The 25,217-nt window shown below is 39.5% G+C and overlaps 3 protein-coding genes across 4 annotated transcripts; all 3 read right to left on the bottom strand.

Moving 5' to 3' along the window:
• Window positions 1–990: 990 nt before the first annotated feature.
• Window positions 991–14,138, bottom strand: LOC128444998 (dihydrofolate reductase). Of its 2 annotated transcripts, XR_008339228.1 has the most exons (7): window positions 13,829–14,138; window positions 13,009–13,058; window positions 12,683–12,788; window positions 11,709–11,835; window positions 11,178–11,293; window positions 9,976–10,161; window positions 991–1,017 (listed from the first exon to the last, which is right to left on the bottom strand). XR_008339228.1 is itself a non-coding variant. In XM_053427734.1 (6 exons), the coding sequence occupies exons 1-6, from the start codon at window positions 13,933–13,935 to the stop codon at window positions 10,071–10,073; spliced, it is 597 nt and encodes a 198-aa protein (XP_053283709.1). In that variant the 5' UTR covers window positions 13,936–14,138; the 3' UTR covers window positions 9,602–10,070. The 2 variants fall into 2 exon arrangements, 1 of the variants encoding a protein (XP_053283709.1); XM_053427734.1 differs by lacking the exon at window positions 991–1,017 and having other exon boundaries at window positions 9,602–10,161.
• Window positions 1,131–4,524, bottom strand: LOC128444999 (dihydrofolate reductase-like). The gene is made up of 6 exons (XM_053427735.1): window positions 4,409–4,524; window positions 3,123–3,172; window positions 2,798–2,903; window positions 1,676–1,802; window positions 1,324–1,439; window positions 1,131–1,221 (listed from the first exon to the last, which is right to left on the bottom strand). Exons 1-6 carry the CDS (start codon window positions 4,513–4,515, stop codon window positions 1,131–1,133), a joined length of 597 nt encoding a protein of 198 aa, XP_053283710.1. The 5' UTR covers window positions 4,516–4,524.
• On the bottom strand, window positions 6,567–23,190 carry cry1b (cryptochrome circadian regulator 1b). The gene is given in 13 exon segments (XM_053426399.1): window positions 6,567–6,650; window positions 6,829–6,877; window positions 6,879–6,997; window positions 7,578–7,796; window positions 7,948–8,036; window positions 17,394–17,423; window positions 18,783–18,804; window positions 19,705–19,894; window positions 19,896–19,967; window positions 20,060–20,151; window positions 20,153–20,203; window positions 20,650–20,749; window positions 23,186–23,190. Coding segments are annotated over 13 exon segments (1,122 nt in total).
• Between the last annotated feature and the right edge of the window lie 2,027 nt (window positions 23,191–25,217).

Here is a 25,217-nt window from a genome sequence, read left to right as displayed (position 1 = left end):
GGATGAGTGACTGACGTGCAGCACTGTGCTTCCCGTGTTCAGGTTGTGGACGATGCACTGATCATAAAAGGTGAGAGTTGTGTGTGTGTGTGTGTGTGTGTGTGTGTGTGTGCAGCTCTAACATGAGGTTTATTTGAATCTCAGGTGTTTGCACTTGCACCAGGAGTTTTTCTTCCTTCCCCCCAGATCGACCCTGATAGACACTTTAACGCATTTTGTTGAGTTTTATTTTGACAGAGGTTATGTTTTCACCCCTTGCTCATTGTGTGTGCATGATACTTAATGTACAATGTACAACTTCACTATTTCAAGACTCAGGCATCAGTAAAGGCTTCAGAATCAGTGAATAATTTAAATGTCACATTAATGCTGTTGGTATAATCTGAGGGATGTTGGCCAGGTTACCTCAGTGCTGTCACATGTCCTTCTGCAATGCCTCCCCCTTGTGGCAAAAACGACCATGTACAACAGGATGAACCAGGAAAACTTTATTCATAAATTAAATATGTAACTCATTCACTTATTTGGTCTATTAATTGGCTCACTTCATTCAAAAACCCTTCCTAAAAGCTATACAGTGAAAACCATTGGCAATAACTATGTTGCAGCTTTTCTAACCACAACAAATAACACAATCTATTGATATCTCTACATCATATATATATGGAAAGATATATCATCATAGCATCAAAGCAAACCAGTTGGATAATTGACTGGTTTCTGTCATGTCTGCTGAGAACCGACCACATCCTATTTTCCATTGACCTTCAATATCACCAAGGAGGAGAAGATACTTTCCAAGCAACAGGCAAAACTAAATTTAAGCCGAAACAGAAATACTTGGGTTGACAAATTGCTCCGCTGCCACACTATCTGTTCTCAGTGTTCTTCATGGATTAAAAATACTGTATGCTCAAATTTTTCCCAGCTGTAATGCTCATTGACAAAAACCAGAAGTTAGATACAACACGTTTTTCCTTGAATTTGCGCAAGTACGACACACTGTGGGTTTGGGTTTTAGCAACGCCTCTGCTTTTTCTCCAGGAGCTGTGCGCAGGGTTTTTAAGGAAGAACAGAACAATCCAGTGATTTAGTTTTTTGATAATATCTCACTTTCTGCAGCCTCTGATCTAAATGGCATCACAGATCGATTTCTTGAATACTTGGAATTGGTACTTAATGCCTTCCTCCTCCTGAATGCCACTCGGTACCTGAGGAAATCTTATTTGGAGACAAAAGGGGAAATAAGGTTTTGTTCATTAAGACAAAAATGGTTAGAATTGCTCTCTCATGATGCAGTCGGGAGATAAAATAAACACTAACCTTTCTTGTAGTTTGAACACTTCTCTGTCAAACTCGGGGAAAAAAACATCACACTCAAAGTCAGCCATGACATCGGTAAGATAAACCAGATCACACCACGGGTGGCTCAGTGCGTCCTGGTCAGAAAACAAGAAGTTCACATTTGTGACGCTTCTTCATGGTTATGCAGCAAAAGAAGGAGAGACACTAAATCTTAGCTGCAAAGGAAACTCTCTGCATGTTGATGGCAGTTCTCTTTTAAACACCACTGCTGGTGTGAGATCATTTTCAAGATTTATCTTTTGGATCCTTGTTATTCAGTGATCAGGCTTAAACCAGTTATTCTCTGAATGTGCAGCTACGACTATTTTACCTTGTAGACCTGCATACCACCAACGACCCAGATGGTCTCTATCAGGTCAGCGAGGGGGGGCTCTGCAGACAAGCGGACAGCGCTCTCAAAGTCATCGGACAGGAAGTGGGCGTGATCTGGAACTTCACTGAAAGACAACAGAGTTCACGAGAAATTCAAAAGATGTGCGTTTACTCCCTGGAGTATATTGAGCAGATAAGGGCTCCTCTCGAATCTCAAGAGCTGACCAGGTGTCATGTGTGTGATATATATATACGGCACAAGTTGGTCCAAAACCTAAGTAAAAGATGTGGGAGCTGCAAGTGCTGAAGCACAAAAGACCTAAAAAAAAAACTGCAATTGTCAATAAAAAGCATTACAGCTAAAATATCATAATTCAGAAACTGTGATGAAATACAAGGATCATAGCTGAAAGTTTTGTGGTCTGATTGTAAGTGGGCTGAAGTGGTTTAATTTCAAAGTGGTGAGAAATCTAGAAGACGTGTCCATTCCCTTCATTCATTTCAATGGGAAAAACTTCAAACAAAACGTTGAATATTTCAGAAAATACGAAATATATAGAAAAACTAAATACATGCGAGATTGTCCTACTGAGCAGAAATAAGAACCAGAAAAAGTCAAACTCTGAAGGAATTGTGGTGTGATGACTGTTTTCTGAAGAAGCTGAATTGTGTTGCAGGCTTGAATTTGTCATAGAAGTAGTTTATTATGATAGAAAAAATAAAATGGAGAGGCATAATAATACAACCAAGGCACAAAGCAGTCATGACCAAGCAGTGATGGGAGTTTCCATGAGTCTTATCTGTAAGCCAGCTCAAGTTTGGAGAAAGGACGCTGATGCCAAAAAAAACTGAGAACTGAGGTGTGACAACATGTTGTGGGAATCACCTACAGGTAAACTGAACTCTGCCAGAACTGAAAGTCCTGAAACACCTGAAGACCAAGTCATTTTGAGGGCTAACTTTGGTTTAAAGGACATCTTGACGAGTATGAATTACAAGTGTCCTTAGAACTGTGTATTTGAAAACATCGAACACAACAGAAAACAGATGAGCTATGTATGACCAGCAGAATGTGTGTGTGTTTGTGTGTGTGTGTGTGTTTGTGAGATATATGACTCACTTCAGTTCGGTGTTCAACACCACATGTAGAATGTTGGCCAATGGGAATGTTGTTTCCGGGTGTGAGAACCAGCAAAGTTTACCCCAGACCATCATGTTCATCTTTCCTGAAATCAAAAGAAATACAAATATTTGATACTAACGGCGACTTCTCAAGCAGCAACGCCTTATCCAGAGATAAGCATGGAAGATGAGGATAACATATTCTATAGTAGTGGCCTTTAGGTCATTTTATATAATTAAACACATCAACACATTACAGGATTATAAGTGACCCTACGTGAGGTGATAATATGATATGACAGGATATTGATCTGGGGGAATACCTGGTCTCGACACCCTGGTGACAGTGTTGAGGAAGTACTGGAATTCAGACCTGAAAAAGTCACATTTTCAATATTATTCCAAACACAAAACAGACGGGACAACATAGACACAACAACTTATATGAATATGTAAATTAGAAAGTGGTGAAAATTCACGTATTCTGGAGTATTTGGAAATGGGCGTGGCAAAATGTCTCAACAGCGCCACCTACGGAAAAGCCCCTCATTTAGCATTCACTGATCCTCAAGAAAATGAGGATAGTTGTGTATCATAACCAGATGCACAAAAAAGCCTCTTTTTAAGCTAAAAATCTCCATGTCCCAGACATTTTTTAAAACTTTGTACTGTAGCATAGTCAGCAGGACTCGTTGGGCCTGTGACATGATTTCGGTGAGACAATACAGTATTTCAGTGAAGAAAGGAATATTTTCCATAATAAAAATTTCCCCAAAATATTCAAAATCACTTTTTACCAAACTTAGTACTGTAGCATAACCTTCAGGAGACCCTGGACCTGTGACATGATTTCTGTGAGAATATACAGTATGACAGTTAAGTTATTGAATATTTTCCATAATATATATTTCCCCAAATTACACAAAACCACATTTTCCCAAACCTAGTACTGTAGCATAGCCAACAGGAGACCATGGATCTGTGACATGACTTTGGTGAAAATGTACAGTATAACAGTGAAGTTATTGAATAATCTACATAAAAAATATTTCCAAAATGTATGATAAATCCGTTTTTTTTTTACTTTGTACTGTAGCATAGTAAGCAGGACTCGCTGGATCTGTGACATGATTTTGGCGAAAACATACAGTATTACAGTGAGGATTGAATATTTTGGTAATATCTCTTTTCGGTGTTGAACTTTGTAGACTGTCCCTGCGCACTCGTCTCACAGCAGGCTGCACATAGACACCAATGTTCTGTGTCCATCACTGAGGACAACTCATATTGATGAAAATTGGACTGTAGCCCGTTGTCTACCTTTACACGGTGGGAATTATGCAGCGTTTGTGCTTTAACAACGTTTCGCTTATGACTTATTGATCCGGGAAATCCGAATCTGTGAATACCTTTCCAACTTTACTGAACTCCTCTCCTCTTCTCACAGCTGTTTCATTGTACCGTGGTTGTCAATGGAATTTTTGGCGATTCTAAAACAGTTTGTACGAACCCTTCGTTAAGAAATGTTTCTAACACACTCTGCTGGAGTCACCCCCCCACCACCAATAAATATGAATGAAATATAAAAAAATGTGTGTGCGTCTCTTACGGTAAATTCCAGGGCATTTGTCCGTCTTTCCCCATGCCCATGTCATTGCAAACAGCCGCGATGAGGCGCACCGGCTTCCTCTGCATTTTCTCCAGGCTGTTCTCCATCTCGCTCAGGTGAACACACACAAGCTGTGAGATCAGGGTCTGCGACGGGAACCATTTATCAGGATGAGAACTTCACTATCACCGCCCATCCACCGGCGGCTGTTGGACACGGTGGATTTTACACGCTTTCCACATTTATATCGCGTTCTTCTGCCATCACGTGTGACGTGTCCTCACCCTTCAGCTATTTCTCTTGTTGCTTGGGTACAGGGTTCATCCACTGTAAATCATTATGGCATAATGTTTTCAGTATTTTCCGAATTTGACCGGTTACCATCAGGCAGACGTTACAGAGCCTTTCAGTGTAAAACCAACCGTCTTAAGTTCTCCTTCATCCCATCGTCTGTCCCACTACTCTGTTGACTTCAGGCATGAATCTCAGTAACCGCTGCACTTTGTCTGGCACATTTTACACTTTGGTTTTTAAGCTCTAATGGCAGGTTCTGTTTTTCATCTTGTTGATCTTGTAATATCTTTTTAAGTGTTTCAGGGCAGGTGCAATATTCACATCACTTTTACTCTGCATAATAACGTGGTATGTCCTTGTGTACTGTTGTTGTTGTTGTACAATGTACAGTTCTGCAGCTGCTGTATCACTATGGCCCAAGACACATTTTTGGTTGGCGTTGAAATGCAGATGCAGGCTGTCATATTATAAAAAGTTTATTGTAATAACAAGATGAGTTTCATGTTACAATTCAACTTTATAACATGACATTTACATTATTGAAAGTTAAAACCTTTCACACTAAAACAAGAAATGTCATTATGTGAAATGTTTCATGTTATGACAATATAGGAACATTTACAATTTGGAATGCTATCTTTTTATTGCAAAAAGGCTTTTGAGGAAACAGTTAAAAAAATATATGAACATTTACATGGTGTGAGAAAATATAACATTTTTATGTGAAAAGTTTGTACGACAACCGGAAAATATAATGTGATTTTTTTTAAATTACAAACAAATTGCATATTAGAATGTAAAAAGGTGTTTTAACGACATACAAGGTTTTCACATCAAAGTTGACATAAGTTCATATATAACAATGTGAAAATACCTTATGTAAAAAACACATTTTAAAAACATTTCAGGTTATAATGCGACACTGATCAGTATCTGTGACGCTTTAATAAACCTCTGGGATATCAGATATCTTGGCTCGTCATAGGAGGAAAATCACAACTGGTAACATTGAGCTTTAATCCATTTGTGTTTTTCTGCTTTGGCCAAAAACAGTAGCTGTGACAGAATATTCAAGGAAATGGACAAACTTTATTCGCCACTGGGAAGAATTCAGCTGTGACCTCTCTTTGTACTGCATCTGCAGAACCAAGACGTTATGTGCTGACTGTCCAGTCCAACATGTGATGATCTACAATGACAACCAGCACTATTATCTGAAATGAGTTCTTCAGACTCCACTGACCACGAGCAGCACATTTGTTCTTCTTCGTGGTTGTTAGCTACAGTTACTGTGTGTTAGCTGAGACACAGCGAGAGCATACAGACAGAGCCACCCTTTGTATACCGTCTCTTGCCTGTTGTCTACTTGCTCTGCCTCCAGGATTTAGAGCTGCTCCCAGATGGAGCCTCTTCACAACGCGTCATGAGACAACTTCTAATTGATTTGGTTTCATCCTTTTTGTGTGTGAATGGAAGAAAAAGAACATTGACATCAATCAAGTCCAACAGGTTGATGGAAAGTACTTTCTAAGATATAATGACGTCATTTGCACTCTAACAACATTTACTTAGTTAATCAACTCTGTTTTTTTGTCGGAAGATCAACAGTAGTTTGGTTATACTCTGTGGTCAATAGCAAGTTGCAAAATGACCCAAGTCTCATGTCTATTAGATGTAGCCATGAGTGTGATGATTTTTAGTAAAAAAAAGAAGTTAGTAGTCTCCCTTGTACAATTTGAAATTTACTTTATTCAGACACATTGTCAACCATTTAGATTGTGTACCTGTTGGAGACATTCCCTCCTGACTATACCGAAGCATTTAAATTTACATGCAAGACAATGCTTCTCTGTAAAAATGATGATCAAGAATAACTGCGGATCCTCTGAGGGTCGCAGTGAGCTGGAAGCGAGTTCAGCTGACACACCCTGCACAGGAAGCCAGCAAACTACAGGTCCAATATAAGCACATGCAAACTCTATACAGAAAAGGCCTAGTCTAACTATAACATGTTGGTTTTGAAGGTTATTTTCTAAAACAAACGTCTACATGGCACATCTGTTTAAATACAAGCAGCATTCCAGAAAAACCCATTCAAATCAATGTGGGAGTGTCTGAGTCGTGACCCTACCCAGTCCTCTAATGCAGGAAAGCTTCTGGTAAATTTGCTTCAAAGTTGATGCGGCTGGCTTCAGCATGGTTCATCATGGGCTTGTGCTCTCCTATGATACACTTGGCTGTTTTCTGCACTTCCTCTGGGGCCCTCCAGGGATCGTAGATGTATTTGGCTGGAAAGTCAAGTAACGCCTGAAAATAGATTAAAAAAAAAGAATGAAGATAAGTTTGTAAAGATGAGGAACATGATGTGAAGGTTAACGATGTTCATGTATCTAGTTTGATAAATTTGTCTGCGATGGTGCAGGAGGGCCTTGTTAGATGAGCTGCTGTTCAGACGTCATTAATAGTTAGTGTTGAATCACTTATTTATCCACACATATTGACGACGAGAATAAGGTCACAGCATTTCAAATGCTGCCCATCAGTTGATGCATGTGATTACAACAAGTTATATGATGATGTGTATTAACGTAGCATTATTAATAGTAGTGTAATGAATCAATACTGCATTTAATTTGCCATGCTGTAATTTAGAGCTAGATGAGTGAGACATGAGTTCAGATCAGCCAGCACATTGTATCTTCAATCGGTAGTTTCACAGGGCAACAATCAATTCAACAGACAATGTTCCCCAACACTAATGCAACCATGACAAATGATAGTCCCATGTGAAGCAACACAAGAGCACAAGCCCACCGTGACATATTGTTGTGGACCATTTAAATGACTGCAGGGGACCCATGCACTTATACCTTATGAAAGACGAGATGGGAAGACGGACTGACCGAATCGATTTGATGTTGGGGTCTGTGCGTCTTCCGAATCCCACAGGGCAGTAACAGCGGAAGGAATGGATCCACCCCTCCTGCCTTAGCTGGGTCATAATGGTGTTTATCCAGGGAAAGCCCGGACGTCCCTCTGCCCTCAACAGCAGCTGTCCATAAAAGGAAAGTGGTGGCTTGCTGTTTTCCTTCTCCTGATGGGATAGAGCAAATAAAGATAACTTGATTCAAAATAAAGTTTATCATCTGCAGTATAGACTGTTTAGACTCCTTCCAATACACAAAATAAATATTTCTCCATATTATATCATATTGGCTCACAGCTCGTTGGGGGGGCATTCGTACCTTCCTATAAAGATCTGTGAGTTTAAAGAAGAAGAGCAGAGAGGAGAGACACCCAAAGTGCAGGTAGGGGCTGAGTCCTGTGGGACTCGGAGTTGGCCACCCATGCTTGTAAAAAGATGAAGCTTTAATTATGGTCAATAATTATATATATTGATTTTAAACCATCACTAAACACAAGTAATTTGGCATTGACAGTTTAACTCTTGAGACATTAACACGATGACCAGAGCGAAGGGACTGCTGAGCTACAGCAGATTTAATGATACCTGCATTAGCTTCTACTTCTGTGTATATACTGTGTAGTAACATGTCTGCTTACCTTCCTCTCCAGATGCAGAACATTACAAATATAAGATCATTCTGAACAGAGACCCCGGTTACACAAAATTAAACCATGAGATCATGAGACCATCGATCAGGAGTGTAGATGACTTGAAAATGATAGGGGGGGCTACAACCACTGCTACACAAAGACTGTGTGTGTGTGTGTGTGTGTGTGTGTGTGTGTGTGTGTGTGTGTGTGTGTGTCTGCACATCACATAGGTCAAGTAGGCATTAACTTGCAATGCAGTGACTCTTCTCTGCATTATGCATCCTTGAACAAAGCCAAAGCCAGTCATTCACTACCACTATCTTGAGAAAGCCAACAGATCTGCTGTGACAATCACTGAAATTAAAAACAGCATTAGATATGGACTCTAGAACACATTTTATACAAACAACTTACACAAAGGAGACGAGTGCATGAGATCCAAGTGTTTCAGTGTGAGAAGGCCGCCCTCTACTGGTGACATCTTCATACACACACTGAGCTCTGAGTTATTATCAACTAACACAAAAGAGAACGAGCTGACAAGACTTTTATTTGTATGATAAAAGCTTCTACATTTTACATCTAAGTTTTTCTCTGAGTGCAATCATCACAGTGACAGCCACACTGAACATGTGCAAAATAGACACAGCATCTTTTTTTGCGAATTTTATTATAAATTTTTCCTCGTCTACAATTACAATCCATACAATTCCATACGGTTGCGTTTAATGTGGCTCAGAACTGTGAGAAGGTGTGATGTAATAGATACGTTGGTCCACTTGGAAAAACGTAGACATCTCACAATTTGGCCTCTCAAACTCAGATCTCGCCAGAAAAATCGTAGTTATTTGTAAGGTTTTTATCATTGCTATGAGGGTTGCTGTGTTGTTCAGTGAGCGTGAATGTTTTCTGGGTTGTGTGTACATGAAACCTACAACGTACAACATCACTATTTCAAGATTCAGTCATCAGTAGAGGCTTCAGAATCAGTGAATAATTGAAATGTCACATTAATGCTGTTGGTATAATCTGAGATATGTTGGCCAGGTTACTTCAGCGCTGTCACATGTCCTTCTGTAATGCCTCCCCCTTGTGGCATAAACGACCATGTACAACAGGATGAACCAGGAAATCTTTATTCAAAAATTAAACATTAAACTTGCAAAGTGTCACTTATTTGGTCTATTAATTGGCTCACTTCATTCAAAGACCCTTGCAAAAAGCTATACAGTGAAAACCATTGGCAATAACTATGTCGCAGCTTTTCTAACAACAACAAATTACACAATCTATTAATATCTCTACATCTATCTATATATGGAAAGATATATCCTCATAGCATCAAAAGAAACCAGTTGAATAATTGACTGGTTTCTGTTGTGTCTGCTGAGAACCGACCACATCTTATTTTCCATTGAGCTTCAATTTCACCGAGGAGGGGAAAATGGAAACGCTGACAAGTGACTAAGGGACGGTAGATGTCGGCAGAAGATTATTTTCCCAGCAACAGGCAAAACTAAATTTAAGCCGAAACACAAATACTTGGGTTGACAAATTGCTCTGCTGCCACACTATCTATTCTCAGTGTTCTTCATGGATTAGAAATACTGTTTGGTCAAGTAATGCTCACTGACAAAAAAACTAAAATTTACAACACGTTTTCCTTGAATTTGCATAAGTGCGACACACTGTGGGTTTGGGTTTTGGCAATGCCTCTGCGGTTTGTCCAGGAGCTATGCGAAGGAGTTTTAAGGCAGAACAGAACAATCCAGTGATTTAGTTTTTGGACAATATCTCTGCAGTCTCTGATCTAAATGGCATCACAGATCGATTTCTTGAATACTTGGAATTTGTACTTAACGCCGTCCTCCTCCTGAATGCCACTCGGTACCTGAGGAAATCTTATTTGGAGACAAAAGGGGAAAGAAGGTTCTGTGAGTTCATTAGGAAAAAAACTAAATATAACAATGCAATGGATGAACAGTTTAATAAAACAAGCAAAACACTGAAAGGCTGCTGATCATCTGCAAACCATGAAATGGGATATAAAAGAGCTCTTATTGTAAATTAAAACACCGATATAAAAGCAGTCAAATATTGTTTGAATCAATTGAAAGAAAATAAAGATACCAGGAAAACGAGAGGTAATAATTTACCTTCAATGGACACAATCACTAATTTACCAATACAATTCAATGGAACAGAAGTTGTATTTACAGTTCTCATGGACATAGACAACTGGACTTGCTCGTCTTTCTCGAAAAGGTTTTGCCTCTCCTCCGGTATTAAACGTATGTACCTGTGTTTAGAGTTGTGCTGTGAAACATGCAGGTCGTTTAAATCTTAGTCAAACTGGGAATGGCTGTTGCTACCTGTAAGTTGTAGAACCCCCCCCTGCTGTTGTGTGAGTCAGTAGGGTCATTTGATTTGACGTGTGGTTGGGTGATGAGCTGGGTGGGGAAAGAACTGGGAGAGTATTGGAAGTGGATGAAAGCTTAAACCAGCCCCTCTGGTAATTAATGTTTTTTCCAGCTTGACAAAGTTGGCGTCATTCACTCCTCTTTCAATCATGTGTTCTCTGGCCAGAATACTGCACATAGACTACCATCCTCAATAGATTGTCACTTGTTACTCCTGTAGTATAAGGGATAGATGGTTGTGTACAAATTTTCGGCCAGAGGAGACAAAAACCTCTCGTGTGAAACGTCTTCAACGAGTCCAGTTGCCTACGTGGAGACAGATGTAACATTGCTTTTCAAAACAATGTCGCGGAAAACCAGTGAGGGTGGAAGTCAGCAGAATCTTTTGAGCTGAGCTATTTCAAGTACAGACAATGCAACCACAGGGAAAGTGCTGATGTTTGCTTTGTGACTAAGTAAAAATCGCTCTACAGTCGGGAGATAAAATAATCACTAACCTTTCTTGTAGTTTGAACACTCCTCTGTCAAACTCAGGGAAGAAAACATCACACTCAAAGTCAGCCATGACATCGGTAAGATAAACCAGATCACACCACGGGTGGCTCAATGCATCCTGGTCAGAAAAAAAGATCAAAAGGTCACATTTGTGACGCTTCTTCATGGTTATACAGCACAAGAGGAGAGACACTAAATTTAAGCTGCAAAGGAAACTCTCTGCATGTTGATGGCAGTTCTCTTTTAAACACCAATGCTGGTGTGAGATCATTTTAAAGATTAATCTGTTGGATCCTTGTTATTCAGTGTTTCTGTTTTATGCTTTTAATTAGAATTTCAGGCAATTAAGTCCCATTGCAACAGCCAAGTTGAAGAGAAAAGAAAGAGAGTGAAGAAAGACAAAAAGGTTCATTTAACAAGATATCGGGTTTAATGGATTTTATCCCCAATGAATATCCCAAAAAATGTGTCCAGCGGTCAAAGATCGAGCTAAAACCAGTTATTCTCTGAATGTGCAGCTACGACTATTTTACCTTGTAGACCTGCATACCACCAACGACCCAGATGGTCTCTATCAGGTCAGCGAGGGGGGGCTCTGCAGACAAGCGGATGGCGCTCTCAAAGTCTACGGACAGGAAGTGGGCATGATCTGGAACTTTTCTGAAAGACAACAGAGTTCATGAGAAATTCAAAAGATGTGCGTTTACTCCCTGGAGTATATTGAGCAGATAAGGGCTCCTCTCGAATCTCAAGAGCTGACCAGGTGTCATGTGTGTGATATATACGACACAAGTTGGTCCAAAACTTGATGTATAGGTTGTGTGTGAGAAGTGGAAGATGTGGGAGCTGCAAGTGCTGAAGCACAAAAGATCTCAAAGAACCTGCAACTGTCAATAAAAAGCATTACAGCTGAAATATCATAATTCAGAAACTGTGATGAAATACAAGGATCATAGCTGAAAGTTTTGTGGTCTGTTTGAAAGTGGGCTGAAGTGGTTTAATTTCAAAGTGGTGAGAAATCTAGAAGACGTGTCCATTCCCTTCATTCATTTCAACGGGAAAAACTTCAAACAAAACATTGAAATAAAATGGAGAGGCATAATAATCCAACCTGTTCTATGAGCAGTGATGGGAGTTTACATGGGTCGTATTACGTAAACCAGCTCAAGTTCAGAGAAATGAAGCTGAACATCTGGAACTCATTGTTCTGAGAACTGAGGTGTTACAACATGTTGTGGAAATAACCTAAAGGTAAACTGAACTCGGAAAGTCTGAAAGTCTGAAAGTCATTTTGAGGACTAACTTCGGTTTAAAGGACATCGTGATGAGTATGCATTATAAGTGTCCTAAAAACTACAGAGTCAAGAATGTGTGTGTGTAGTTGTGTTGGAAAACATCAAACACAACAGAAAACAGATGAGCTATGTATGACAAGCGGAATGTGTGTGTGTGTGTGTGTTTGTGTGTGTGTGTGTGTGTGTGTGTGCGTGTGAGATATATGACTCACTTCAGTTTGGTGCTCAACACCACATGTAGAGTATTAGCCAATGGGAACAGTGTTTCCGGGTGGGAGAACCAGCACAGTTTACCCCAGACCATCATGTTCATCTTTCCTGAAATCAAAAGAAATACAAATATTTGATACTAACGTCGACTTCTCAAGCAGCACAGCTCCCATGTCTGTGATGATGAAACATATTTTAGGCCTTATCCAGAGATAAGCATGGAAGATGAGGATAACATATTCTATAGTAGTGGCCTTTAGGTCATTTTATATAATTAAACACATCAACACATTACAGGATATGACAGGATATTGATCCGGGGCAATACCTGGTCTCGACACCCTGGTGACAGTTTTGAGGAAGTACTGGAATTCAGACCTGAAAAAGTCACATTTTCATTATTAATCCAAGCACAACCCAGACGGCTTTTACAAATATAGTGAGGAATACCCTTAAGAATATGATGTGCAATTATAGATTATATAGCTAAAAATAGCATTAAAACACAGACAGAAATCAACTTTTTTCATGAGCAGAGAAGGAAAAATATTTCATATAAACAGCAAAACATTGATAAAACTTCAGTTGATCAATCATGGGTTGTACCTCTTCACTGAACTGGCTCAATTCGTAAGTAATACATAGACACAAATACTTATATGAATATCAGTCATATATATACTGAAAAGTAGTATATTGATAAATATTGAAAGTTTGTTGTATTTTATACATTTGCTATATTGATATTGCAAGTGTGTTATTGCCCAGCCCGTGCATTGCGCATACAGCCTCCAACTGTCAGCTTTATTTCATTTTTTTTTTTTTTATTCTTTAACTTTTTTGGGGTTAAATATTTCAGTTTTACTTTACCATTTTAGCTCGAACTGCATTTACAACAGATTTAGAAAGTTCCTTTGAAGATCCAAGGACATCTTATCATTTTAAGCTAAAAATCTCCACTTCGAAGCTCCTCCTCTTCTCACAGCTGTTTCATTGTACCGTGGTTGTCAATGGAATTTTTGGCGATTCTAAAAACGTTTTTTTACGAGCCCCTGTACGACCCTTGTTTCTAACACACTCTGCTGGAGTCACAAACTTCCCCCCCTAATAAATATGAATGAAATATCAAAAATCTGTGTGTCTCTTACGGTAATTTCCAGGGCAGGTGTCCGTCTTTCCCGATCCCCATGTCATTGCAAACAGCCGCGATGAGGCGCACCGGCTTCTTCTGCGTTTTCTCCCGGCTGTTCTCCATCTCGCTCCGGTGAACACACGACACACACACACGCTGCGGGATCGGGGTCTGCGACGGGAACCATTTATCGGGATGAGAACTTCACTATCACCGCCCACCGACACTCGGCCGCTATTGGACACGGTGGATTTCGCTGCTGCTGCTGTTGGTTTTTCAGCTCGGTCACATCAGCCTGATGTGTAATCAGTCTGCGGGCGTGACTCACTCACGAGGATTTGTTACACAAGCACCACGCACGGAAACAGATTCAGGACGAACATCGTTTGTTTCAAACCATGAGAGCTTCCCCTGAGTCCACACGGGGGAGCACACAGCTCAGAGCCACTAACAACACAACAAGTGATTGGGTTGTAGTAGCACAAAAAACCTCTAAAACAACACAACTCTTCTTTGTAAGAGTCAGAAAAATTAGCACAAATTGATCCCATTCAATGTTGTAGCAAATTCACGTTTGCTTGTTTTTATTTGTATATATTTATCTCATGCTCTTCACTCTTTGTTGGGTTCTTGCTCATCTTAAAGCTCGTTTGGATTTCTATGTACTAAATTAATAAAGCTCCTGTACCCTCCTTGTGTTCCTGTGAGCTTCTTTTCTTTGTAACTGTCGCACACTGTAAGCTACTGAGTGCTTCCCCATCGGATCAATAAGGTGCTGATATGTGTGTATTTGGAAGCAGTTACATCCTGAGTCTACAGGTGGATATGTGTGTCAACTCTGGAAAGGTTGTACGAAGGATAAGTATTTTTCAAAACCTGGATCAGACTGAGGTCTGGACCCTTATTCCTGTTTTTCTGCCATCGTGTGTGATGTGTCCTCACACTTCAGCTATTTATCTTGTTGCTTGGGTATTACAGTGTTCATCCACTGTAAATCATTACTGCATAATAAAACGTGTTTGAGGAGGAGCTGTCTACAACCTAGTAGCAATGTACTTCATTCCTGATCCTGATATGTCTGATTGCCACTAGTATGACCCTACAGGTGCATCATTATACATTTACAGAATCAGATAATGAAGTATGTTTAGTATTTGACAGATTCTCCTTCATCCCATCGTCTGTCCCACTACTCTGTTGACTTTGGTCATGAATCTCAATAACCGCTGCACTTTGTCTGGCACATTTTACACTTATTTTTTTCACACTTTGTTGATCTTGTTATATCCTTTAAGTGTTTCAGGGCAGGTGCAATATTCAACTCACTTTTCCTCTGCATAATAACGTGGTATGTCCTTGTGTACTGTTTTTGTTGTTGTTATTGTTGTACAATGTACTGTTCTGCAGCATTTTTGGTTGTCGTTGAAATGCAGATGCAGGCTGTATTGTATTATAAAAACTTTATTGTAATAACAAGATACGTTTCATGTTATAACTCAACTTTATAACATGACATTTACATTATTGAAACATAAGAACATATCACACTAAAACAAGAAATGTTTCAGATTATAACTATAACCTATTTATCACATTATTGTGTAAAATGTTTCATGTTATGACAATATAGGAACATTTACAATGTGGAATGCTATCTTGTTACTGCAAAAAGGCTTTTCAGGAAACAGTGTAAAACATATCATAGTTCAAAATTATAGGAACATTTTAACAACATAGGAGATTTTCACATCAAAGTTTAGGTTTTTTCCATTATAACATAAGTTCATATATAACAATGTGAAAATATCTTATGTAAAAAACACATTTTATAACATTTCACGTTATAATGTGACACTGATCAGTATCTGTGATACTATAATAAACCCCTGGGACATCAGATATTTTGGCTCATCATAGGAGGGAAATCACAACTGTAACATTGATGTTACAGTTGTGATTTTCTGCTTTGGCCAAAAATAGTCAGAATATTCAATGAAATGGACATACTTTATCAGCCACTGAGAATAATTCAGATGTTACCTCTCCTTGTACTTAGGAGGTACTATCCCTGCCTGACCCTGAGATAAGGTTCCTTTTCAAGTGTTTAACATAACCAAAACCATTTCATTTATTAAATTTGGAGTAAACTAGTTTCTAGGAAACCCTTTTAAAATTTTGTTTAAAATTACTTGAATTCCTTCTGTAAATAGATGGCATTTGATTAATAGTGAAACCAAATTTAAATATATACTACAATGTTTGTATCTTGCAGTTCAATCTCAATAGAGTTAGACAAATAATAGATTTACAATCACATTGGAGACAAAAGCACATGGCTTCACGGTGGGTACATTTTAGTTTTCCGAGTCACATTATTTACAAAAGGTATCTGAGAAAATCCATAACCAAATATACAAAAGTTGGAAATCAAAAACAATAATTATTTACAAAATATATGACTGCCAATGGTCCCTAACCTTCCTAATGTGGGTGTCAGACAGACCTTTAGAGTTCCATCAATCAAAATGCTTTTAACAATAAGTTGTGGAGGTCAAACTGGGTCCCCCTCCCTCGTGGTGGTCACTTGGACTCTATTCCCATCGCAGACAAAAGCCAGATGTTAGTGGGATTTTTTGCCCAGAGGAAAAGTGGCTATTGAGCCACTCTGAGTGAGAGACACTGGATAACCAGGGGAAATATATTGGGTTGAATGGAAATGATTTATGATTCAACTAGAATCGTAACAGACAAATCTAAGACAGAACTTGTGCACACCGGGACTTTATCCTGAATTAGTCATCATCATTTCATTATCAGTTTGGTTAATAATCAACTGCCACTGACTCTTATCATTGTATCATTACAGACTTGAACCCTCTATAATGGGACTGCTCTGTACTGCTGGTGGCGTTTGACTCTCTTCCAGTCACAGACCTGTCAGACAGGTTATTGAACTATAGGGGCACTCAGAGAGCGCATACATCTGCCATTCTGACATTACACATTACAAAAATATTTGAGTAATAAACTCCAACCTCGGGTTAAGTCACAAACCTTGAGCATGTCAATATTAGCAACTGAACCACACGCTAATCACTAATAATATCGCTACATCATGACCAGCCAGCTGTGACTAATGTTTATCTATAAAGGATAATGCATCTTACATTATTCAGATTTTCAGCTAATTAAGTTGTCTTCTAACCTGCATGTGCTGCCATGTGACTTGGGGCTGTGGTTGGAGCGTATTATCAAGATACGTGAGAGGGGCACATGGGGACGAGAAGTGTTTTAGCCTATTAAGGGGCAGGTCCGAAAAAGTTTGAGTAACACTGCGGCAGTGGAAGACAACAGCTGTCCTCACATCACCCTCATGTCGAAACTTCAAAGCTCCTTCTAACTTTTCCCCAATTATGAATTTTTCTCAATTCCTTCCTCTGTTTCTGAGATGTGTGATGCATCTGCATCTGCAGACCAAGACGTTATGTGCTGACGGTCCAGTCCAACATGTGATGATCTTCAATGATAACCAGCACTATTATCTGAAATGAGTTCTTCAGACAAACCAGTTCCATTTAACACCAGCAGCACATTTGCTCTTCTTCGTGGTTGTTAGCTACAGTTACTGTGTGTTAGCTGAGGGCACAGCAAGAGCATACAGACAGAGGCACCCTTTATATACCATCTTTTGACTATTGTCTACTTGCTCTGCCTCCAGGATTTAGAGCTGCTCCCAGATGGAGCCTCTTCCCAGCGCCACTTCTACATCAACCGTCTTCTTTCTGCATTCAAACAAGACACACAACACGCATCATGAGACTATTCCAAATTGATCTGGTTTCATCATTTTTTGTGTGAGTGGAATAAAAATAACATGACATCAATCAAGTCCAGCAGGGTGACGGAAAGCCTCTGTGTAGATATAATGAAGTCATGCAATGTAAAAACACATTTTGGTCTATTTACTTAGTTAATCAACTCTGTTTTTTTGGATGAAGAACCGTAATTTGGTTATATTCTGTGGTCAATAGCAAGTTGCAAAATGACCCAAGTCTCATGTCTATTAAATGTAGCCATGAGTGCGATGACATTTTGTAAAAAAACAAGTTAGTAGTCTCCCTTGTCCAATTTGAAATGTACTTTATTCAAACACAGTGTCAACCATTTAGTTTGTGTACCAGTTGGAGACGTTCCCTCCTGACTGTAGAGTTCTTCAGAGGACCCTCCTGGACCTCGACCGGCCCCCATGTTACTGCCACTTGCACCATTGTGTGGATTGGCAGGTACTGTTGCCCGAAGGCCTGCAAGAAAACCAAAGCATTTTAATTTACATGCAAGACAATGCTTCTCTGTAAAAAAACGTAATCAAGAATAACAGCTTCTTAGGCACCGGAGCGATCTGGAGATTGGGAACATTCTGAATGTTTTGCAGTGACCATGAACATAAGTTAACTCTTGGATGGATAAGCGACATATACAGTAGTCACAGTGCTGTGTATTTATAAAATGCTGGGAGCTCAAGTCAATGAGAGCTTTAATAAACCTAAGACTGAATGCAACAAAAGCTGCCGATTGCAGCCATATGACTCACTTACACACAAAGGCTTTCACTGCTAAATCCTGGTCCTGATTTAGAGGAATTTTTGTATCATATTTGCTAATAAACTCTAATCTTCAGACCTCCTTAAGCGCTTCTTTAAAAAGTTTGTGTTCATTTATTTATTTTTAAACGCATTCCAGCCACTTGTGCAGTCGGTAAATCTATTTGATGATATAGTAGCACTCTTTCTGGGCTACGATTAATTGAATGCCTAATTACACATCAATCTATCAATTCATAATAAACTGCGGATCCTACACAGAAAGGCCCTAGTCTAACTATAACATGTTGGTTTTGAAGGTTATCTTCTCAAACAAACATTTACATGGCCCATCTGTTTAAGTACAAGCAGCATTCCAGAAAAACCCATTCTCAACATGGGCAATCAACGCCTGCAAATAGATAAAGAAAAGAATAAAGATGACTTTGTAAAAATGAGGAACATGATGTGAAAGTTAACGATGTTCATGTATCAAGTGTGATGACTTTTGATGTCTGCGATGGTGCAGGAGGGCCTTGTTAGATGAGCTGCTGTTCAACCGTCATTAATACTTTTCCATCAGTTGATGCATGTGATTACAACAAGTTATATGATGATGATCTGTATTAACGTAGCATTATTAATAGTAGCGTAATGAATCAATATTTAATTTAATTTGCCATGCTCTAATTTAGAGCTAGATCAGTGAGACATGAGTTCAGATTAGACAGCACATCTTATCTTCAATCGGTATTTTCACAGGGCAACAATGAATTCAAAAGACAAATGATAGTCCCACGTGAAGCAACACAAGAGCACAAGCCCACCGTGACATATTGTTGTGGACCAACATAGTCAGTACTCAGACCTTTTGAAATACGAGATGGGAAGACGGACTGACCGTATGTATTTGATGTTGGGGTCTGTGCGTCGTCCAAATCCCACAGGGCAGTAACAGCGGAAGACCTGCTGGAAAAAAAATGAACTGCAGGAGAAGCACATCCAGCTGCCAGCATTGACACTCCAATCTGCATCCAACAGCAACTCCTCAAAGACCTGAACACGGCAGGGACAGCAGACACTCAGAATTTGCAACCCGTGCCTTTAAAAAGATGACGCTTTAATTATGCTTTATAATTATATATACTGATTTTAAACCATCACTAAACGCAGGTAATGTGGCATTGACAGTTTAACTGGTGAGACATTAAGACGATGACTAAAGCGAAGGGACTGCTGAGCTACAACAGATTTAATACTTGCATTAACTTCTTCTTTCGTGAATATAGTGTGTAGTAACATGTCTGCTTACCTTCCTCTCTAGAGGCCGCTCTAGTCTCATTAGAGCTTCTGTTTCTCCACCTGGCCGAACTGCTGTGCTCAGGCCTTCTGTCTCAAATCCTGACGAAAGCTAAATGTACAATCGGAGATTTAAAGAACTGTGTCTCACTAAAGACAACACAAACACACATTTATGTGAAAAACACTTACAAAGCTCTTCCAGCGTGGATCCATGCAATTGATGAGAAGCTCTTGTAGGTGAGAGGAGTCTGACCGCCATTGAGTTCTATGATCCTTTAAGAAAGAAACATGTATGAAGGTGAATCAATAAAAAGCTACACACACAGAGAGCCTGTGGTCAAATCGACAGTATCACAGTCACTCACTTGTCCAGATCATAGAGGGTGTGTGAAACCTGCACCAGAACCTCCACCGCAGCCTCGTTGGCCAGTTTTGTAATGCTGGCATATTTTTCCTTTGCCAAAAGGCTCAGAGTCATATTCATAAGATAAACGTGTGATCTGCCATTCCTGAGGAAAAGTGTGACATACTTAACACATGCACAGTGGTGTGTAGATATGTTATTTACTGTTTTGATCTGAACAGAAATGTTTGTTCACGATTGACAGAGAGAGATACAGACTAAGACCACAAGGTTATAATACAATCTTCAGATAAGTTCAAATATCATTTATAACAAATTGCTGAATTAAGTAAGTGAACTCAACCTAGGGTTCAGGCCAACATTGTAAGGTCACTTGATATGTAACTAGAGTCATAACAGATTTCAAGGAAGGATGAATTGAAATGTTTAATTTCTATGAAATCAATTTGAAAGGCCCTGAACACAAGTTCAGCGATATCATAATGTTGCTTTGTATTTTGGATTCTTTTTTACTTGGATGTATTTCAAAGAATAGAAAAACCAAAGCAAAGTACACGACCGCATCTTCTCATCTGTCCGATCTTTTTGTACCTTAGGGAAGACATTGGTAGGCTGGCCTCCTATGACAAACAAGCGGGAGTTGAGTTTGCGCAGGCTGGCATCCAAGTCCTCCAAACAATGCAGCAAAAACCTGGAGCCAGAAAGTCACAAGGATCAATCGATTACAAATATAAGATCATTCTGAACAGAGACCACAGGTACACAAAGTTAAACCATGAGATCATTAGACCATCAATCAGAAGTGTAGATGACTTGAAAATGATTGGGGAGGGGAACGACTGTGTGTGTGTGAGTGTGTGTGGGTGTGTCTGTGTGTGTGTGTGTGTGTGTGTGTGTGTGTGTTTCAGCACATCACACAGGTCAAGTAGGCATTAACTTTTGAATGCAATAACTCAAGCATTATGCATCCGTGAACAAAGCCAGTCATTCACTACCACTATCTCGAGAATTGCTGTTACAATCACTGAAATTACAAACAGCGTTAGATATGGACTATAGGCCACACTGTATCCAAACAGCTTACACAAAGGAAAAGAGTGCATGAGATCCAAGTGTTTTTTCATACACACAATGAGCTCTGAGTTATTATCAACTATCCAAGAGGGAACGAGCTGACAAGACTTTTATTTATATGAAAAAAGCTTCTACATTTACATCGACGTTTTTCTCAGAGTGCAATCAGCACAGTGACAGCCACACTGAACTTGTTCAAAATAGACACAGCATCTTCGGCGAATTGTAATCCTCGTCTTTTATTATAATCCATACGTGTGCGTTTATGGGTCAGAACTGCGAGAGGGTGTGATGTAATGATAGCAACACCCTGATCCAATTTCTCGGGCCTCCATAGTCCATTCGGTCGTGGAGGCAGTTTGTAAACGGGGAAATGACTTGTCATCACGTGGTTAGGTGGTTAGGTGACAGATGTTGCTCAACAATTATTTCCTTTATCGATAGATAGCAGCTTTTATATTATGGTTTTCTAAGGACATGGAGGCTGAAATACTTTTCCTTTTATGCCTCTCCTTTTAACCCCAATTAAATAATTGACTGAACACCAGGAAGCTGGCCGCACGGATTCGAGAAAAATGATTGACCATTCTTGATAAATTGCTCGCTCAGATTCATCTTTCTTTGAGATTTGATTCTTCGATTTGTACAGCAGGGGCCTCATTACTGTATCTGCAGCTGTTTTCTACAGCCACTATGAGGCTTATCTAAAGCTAAAGGTTGATTTCACGGACACAATCAAAGAGATAATAAAAATGAAGACATCATACTTATCAAGCTCCGTGGATTGTTAGGCAATAAAGGATTTAGAGCAGGTCATCCACTGACCACAAGGTCAGAGGTACGATCCCCAGCTCCTCCAGTTCACATACTTCACCCGCACCAGACAACCAAACACAGTATCAGCAGTAAATTAGTTGTAATTGGTCTTTATTTCTAATTCAAAACCAGCAACGGACGAACCACTTGAAATCGATCGATGCCAGCTTTTCAATCTACACAAACCCCCATACCAAAGCTTGACACTGAGATGAAAGCAAATGGACAAATTGAAAATTAGACACCATCAGAATGGACACTGAGGACGGTGAGGAGGTGTTCATTGAGACCTGGGCAGCAGCAGTAAACAAAGTAAGGTATAATAAACATATTTTAAAAGCAGGAGGTGTCCGCCTATCAAGATTGCTTCGGATAAATACATTCTAGGTTGTCTATTGGCAAGTTTGTAAAAACCTTAAAAGGTAGATTTAATCAAAACGTTCAATCAGAGGATGGTATGTGGGACAATTAAGATTATACAGCACATTGGAAAGCCTCCTTTCAGGTTGCTTTTCTTTACTTTATCCTTTCACTGTTCAAAAACACGTAGGGATCTTTTGTCCTACAGTTCATTACTAACAGATTGCTGTTGAAATGCACTTCACAAATGAATTTGCTTTGCCTCCAAATTCTGATTCATCAGATGTCCAGGTGAAAGTCAGGTGACCTGCTTTATAGCCACACTGTCATCATGACCCTGAGAATGGTAACGTGGGTGTGCTTAACATTTATATGCTAAGATAACGTGTGTAAATTGAACAGGTTGTTGTGTGTCGCACACTGAAGGACCCGGATGAGCACGTGGAGACCGGGGAGGCATCAGGTCAGTACTCCATCACTGTAAGATGTTACTCAACAATTATCTTCTTCATCGATAGATGGCAAATATTTTTGTTATAATCAATTGATTGTTACATGTGTAAAATGTCAGAAAATAGCGAAAGGCCAAATATTATTCCCTGAAGCCGGAGTTAAAATATTGAAATTGCTTGTTTTGTGGAACCAGTCAAACCTTTTCAAGATGTTGAGTTTTCTATCATAGAAGAATGGTGAGTATTGACATGTGACTGGCTGGTACTCAACCGTTGACTGAAGTGATTTGTCAGTTTTGTTGATTTTCTGTCATTCCAATAAATGAACGTATCAGCTACTAATTTCACTTTCACAGTACTCCTTCCCACATACCTGGGGAAATAATGAAATTGCCATGCGTAGTGATTATTGATCTGGGTCTTACCACATTGTTCTGGAGCCTTGGGATGAAAATCATTCTATGTACAAGGTTATGGCCCATACATATTTTATAAAAAATTGTGGACATTACTTTTTTCCCCTTTATATAAAGAGTTTATGAATAACTCAAGTCTGTTCCTGCTGTTTTGCGTCACACAGAAATTACAAGCCTCAGACAAAAGAGATCTGTGCTGAACGTACAGTATCACCCTGAAGCACGATGTCAAAAATATGTCACTGCCACAGCCCGTGCATCTGAAGCTACAGTATACAGAAGCTATTTCGATAAGTGTTGGCTTTTAATCTGCTCAGAACGTTTAAACATTTAAACTTCTACTTAAGTTTTAGTCTTTTACAACAAACCATTGGGATCCAGAAACCAATGTCTAACAGTATACATCTTAATGTAAGGCAGTACAGTGTGTGTTGTGGTTATTCTATATTGACTCCTGGTGTAGTCACGGGAGGGACGTCTGCAGCTCTCTAACCCAAGCTGCTCTTTTCAGCTGCTTCAGGGACGTCTTCAGTGGCTCCCTGACCACACATCCTCCCCTTCCTGGGTAAATTATAGTGGCTGTGCCAACATCAAGCTGTTTCTTTGGGCTTAGATTCCAGGGCTCAGGGGCATCTTACTGTGACAGACACTGCTCCAGTTTAATCTACAGTTGTATGTATTCTCTCATAATATTTATAGAATTATGTCTTATGCTTTAAACCGACTTTTTAGGCTCTGATCTGTTATCTATGCTGCATCTCTGTTGTGAGCCTCATAAAGGAATTATCTATTGGGGAAAACACGTAGCTTTTATGAACACTAGATGGCAGTCTTAACCAGGACTTATTCTGGAATTAACTCTATCACATTCATACATTTCCCCCTTGTTTTTATTATTATTACTAAAACTGATCACACAATTATTAAAATAATTAATTAATAGAATTTTGTTTCGGATATAAAAGGCATCAGGAAAAGATGTGAAAGCAACATAAGAGAATATACAAACAGACCATGTGGTTAAATGTGGAAAGAGTACAATTTACACTGCAGATTAAAACATGAGTTATTGTTTGAGTTCAACAGAAGAGTCCTCAGCCTTCATTTAAATAAACTGGGAGTTACAGGAGACCTGCAGGCAAATCCATAATAAGAGCAGTTTCAGTGCTGTTGTCGAAATCATGACTGAAGTCCTAACAATACTAGAGAACCTAGAAGTCACTTTCCTTAAGAACAGGAGAGTTGACACAGGCCTTTCAGTGATTTGCTCTTACTTGACTCTGCTTGATGATGGCAGGTTTCAGCCATTTGAGACAAGAGGCGTGTTGACAATTTGTAGATCATCTGAGGCCAAGCGATTAGAGGCGTTTTAAAAAATACCTTTGGCAGAAAGTCAAGGCAGCAGGGTGAGGATTCTTGTCCTCCTGGTTTTTCTGGTTTATGGATAAAATGAGACAATCACCGTTTTTCTAAATTACTGCTCCCTCTGAAATGCTGCTCCCTCTAAATTAAGTATGATTAAAGCAGTCACTCATTTGGAAAGGCTAATTTGCCCCTAACATAGACATGAAACTGTGATATTAAATCATCCCTCTTGACTATAAAGGACTGTTAAAGACCTTGGAGTTAGTTTTGAATCGTGATCTTCACAGCAGTGATTCTCCAATAAAGATTTGTTAGTGCCCAACATTGAAAGATGGAGCAGTCAATACAGAGACTGAGAAACATTAATATGATTAAAATCAGTGAGAATGAAAGAGACCTGGCCTCATGACAGTAATTTGTGTGGCAGTCGCTCTGATTGTGTGAAGTAGAACCTGGTTACGTGGGTGTGGAGCTGTCCCACGTGACCATGACCTTCCTATAACCTTCAGAGAGTCTCTCTAAATGTGTAAGTGTTAGATGCAGTAGTTATATAAACATGTCTCTGATGGATATGCAGATGTCCAGTGTAGGAGACAGGGGCGTTGTAACTGAGTAGGCAATTACCTGGGACCAAGAGCTGATAGAGAGCACCCCCCGAGAATGGGAATAACATTTG

The sequence above is a fragment of the Pleuronectes platessa genome, chromosome 7 (genome assembly GCF_947347685.1).
Source record: "Pleuronectes platessa chromosome 7, fPlePla1.1, whole genome shotgun sequence".
NCBI lineage: Eukaryota > Metazoa > Chordata > Actinopteri > Pleuronectiformes > Pleuronectidae > Pleuronectes > Pleuronectes platessa.
The sequence above is the reverse complement of the archived record's forward strand: the minus strand, read 5'-3'. Positions and strand labels throughout refer to the sequence as shown.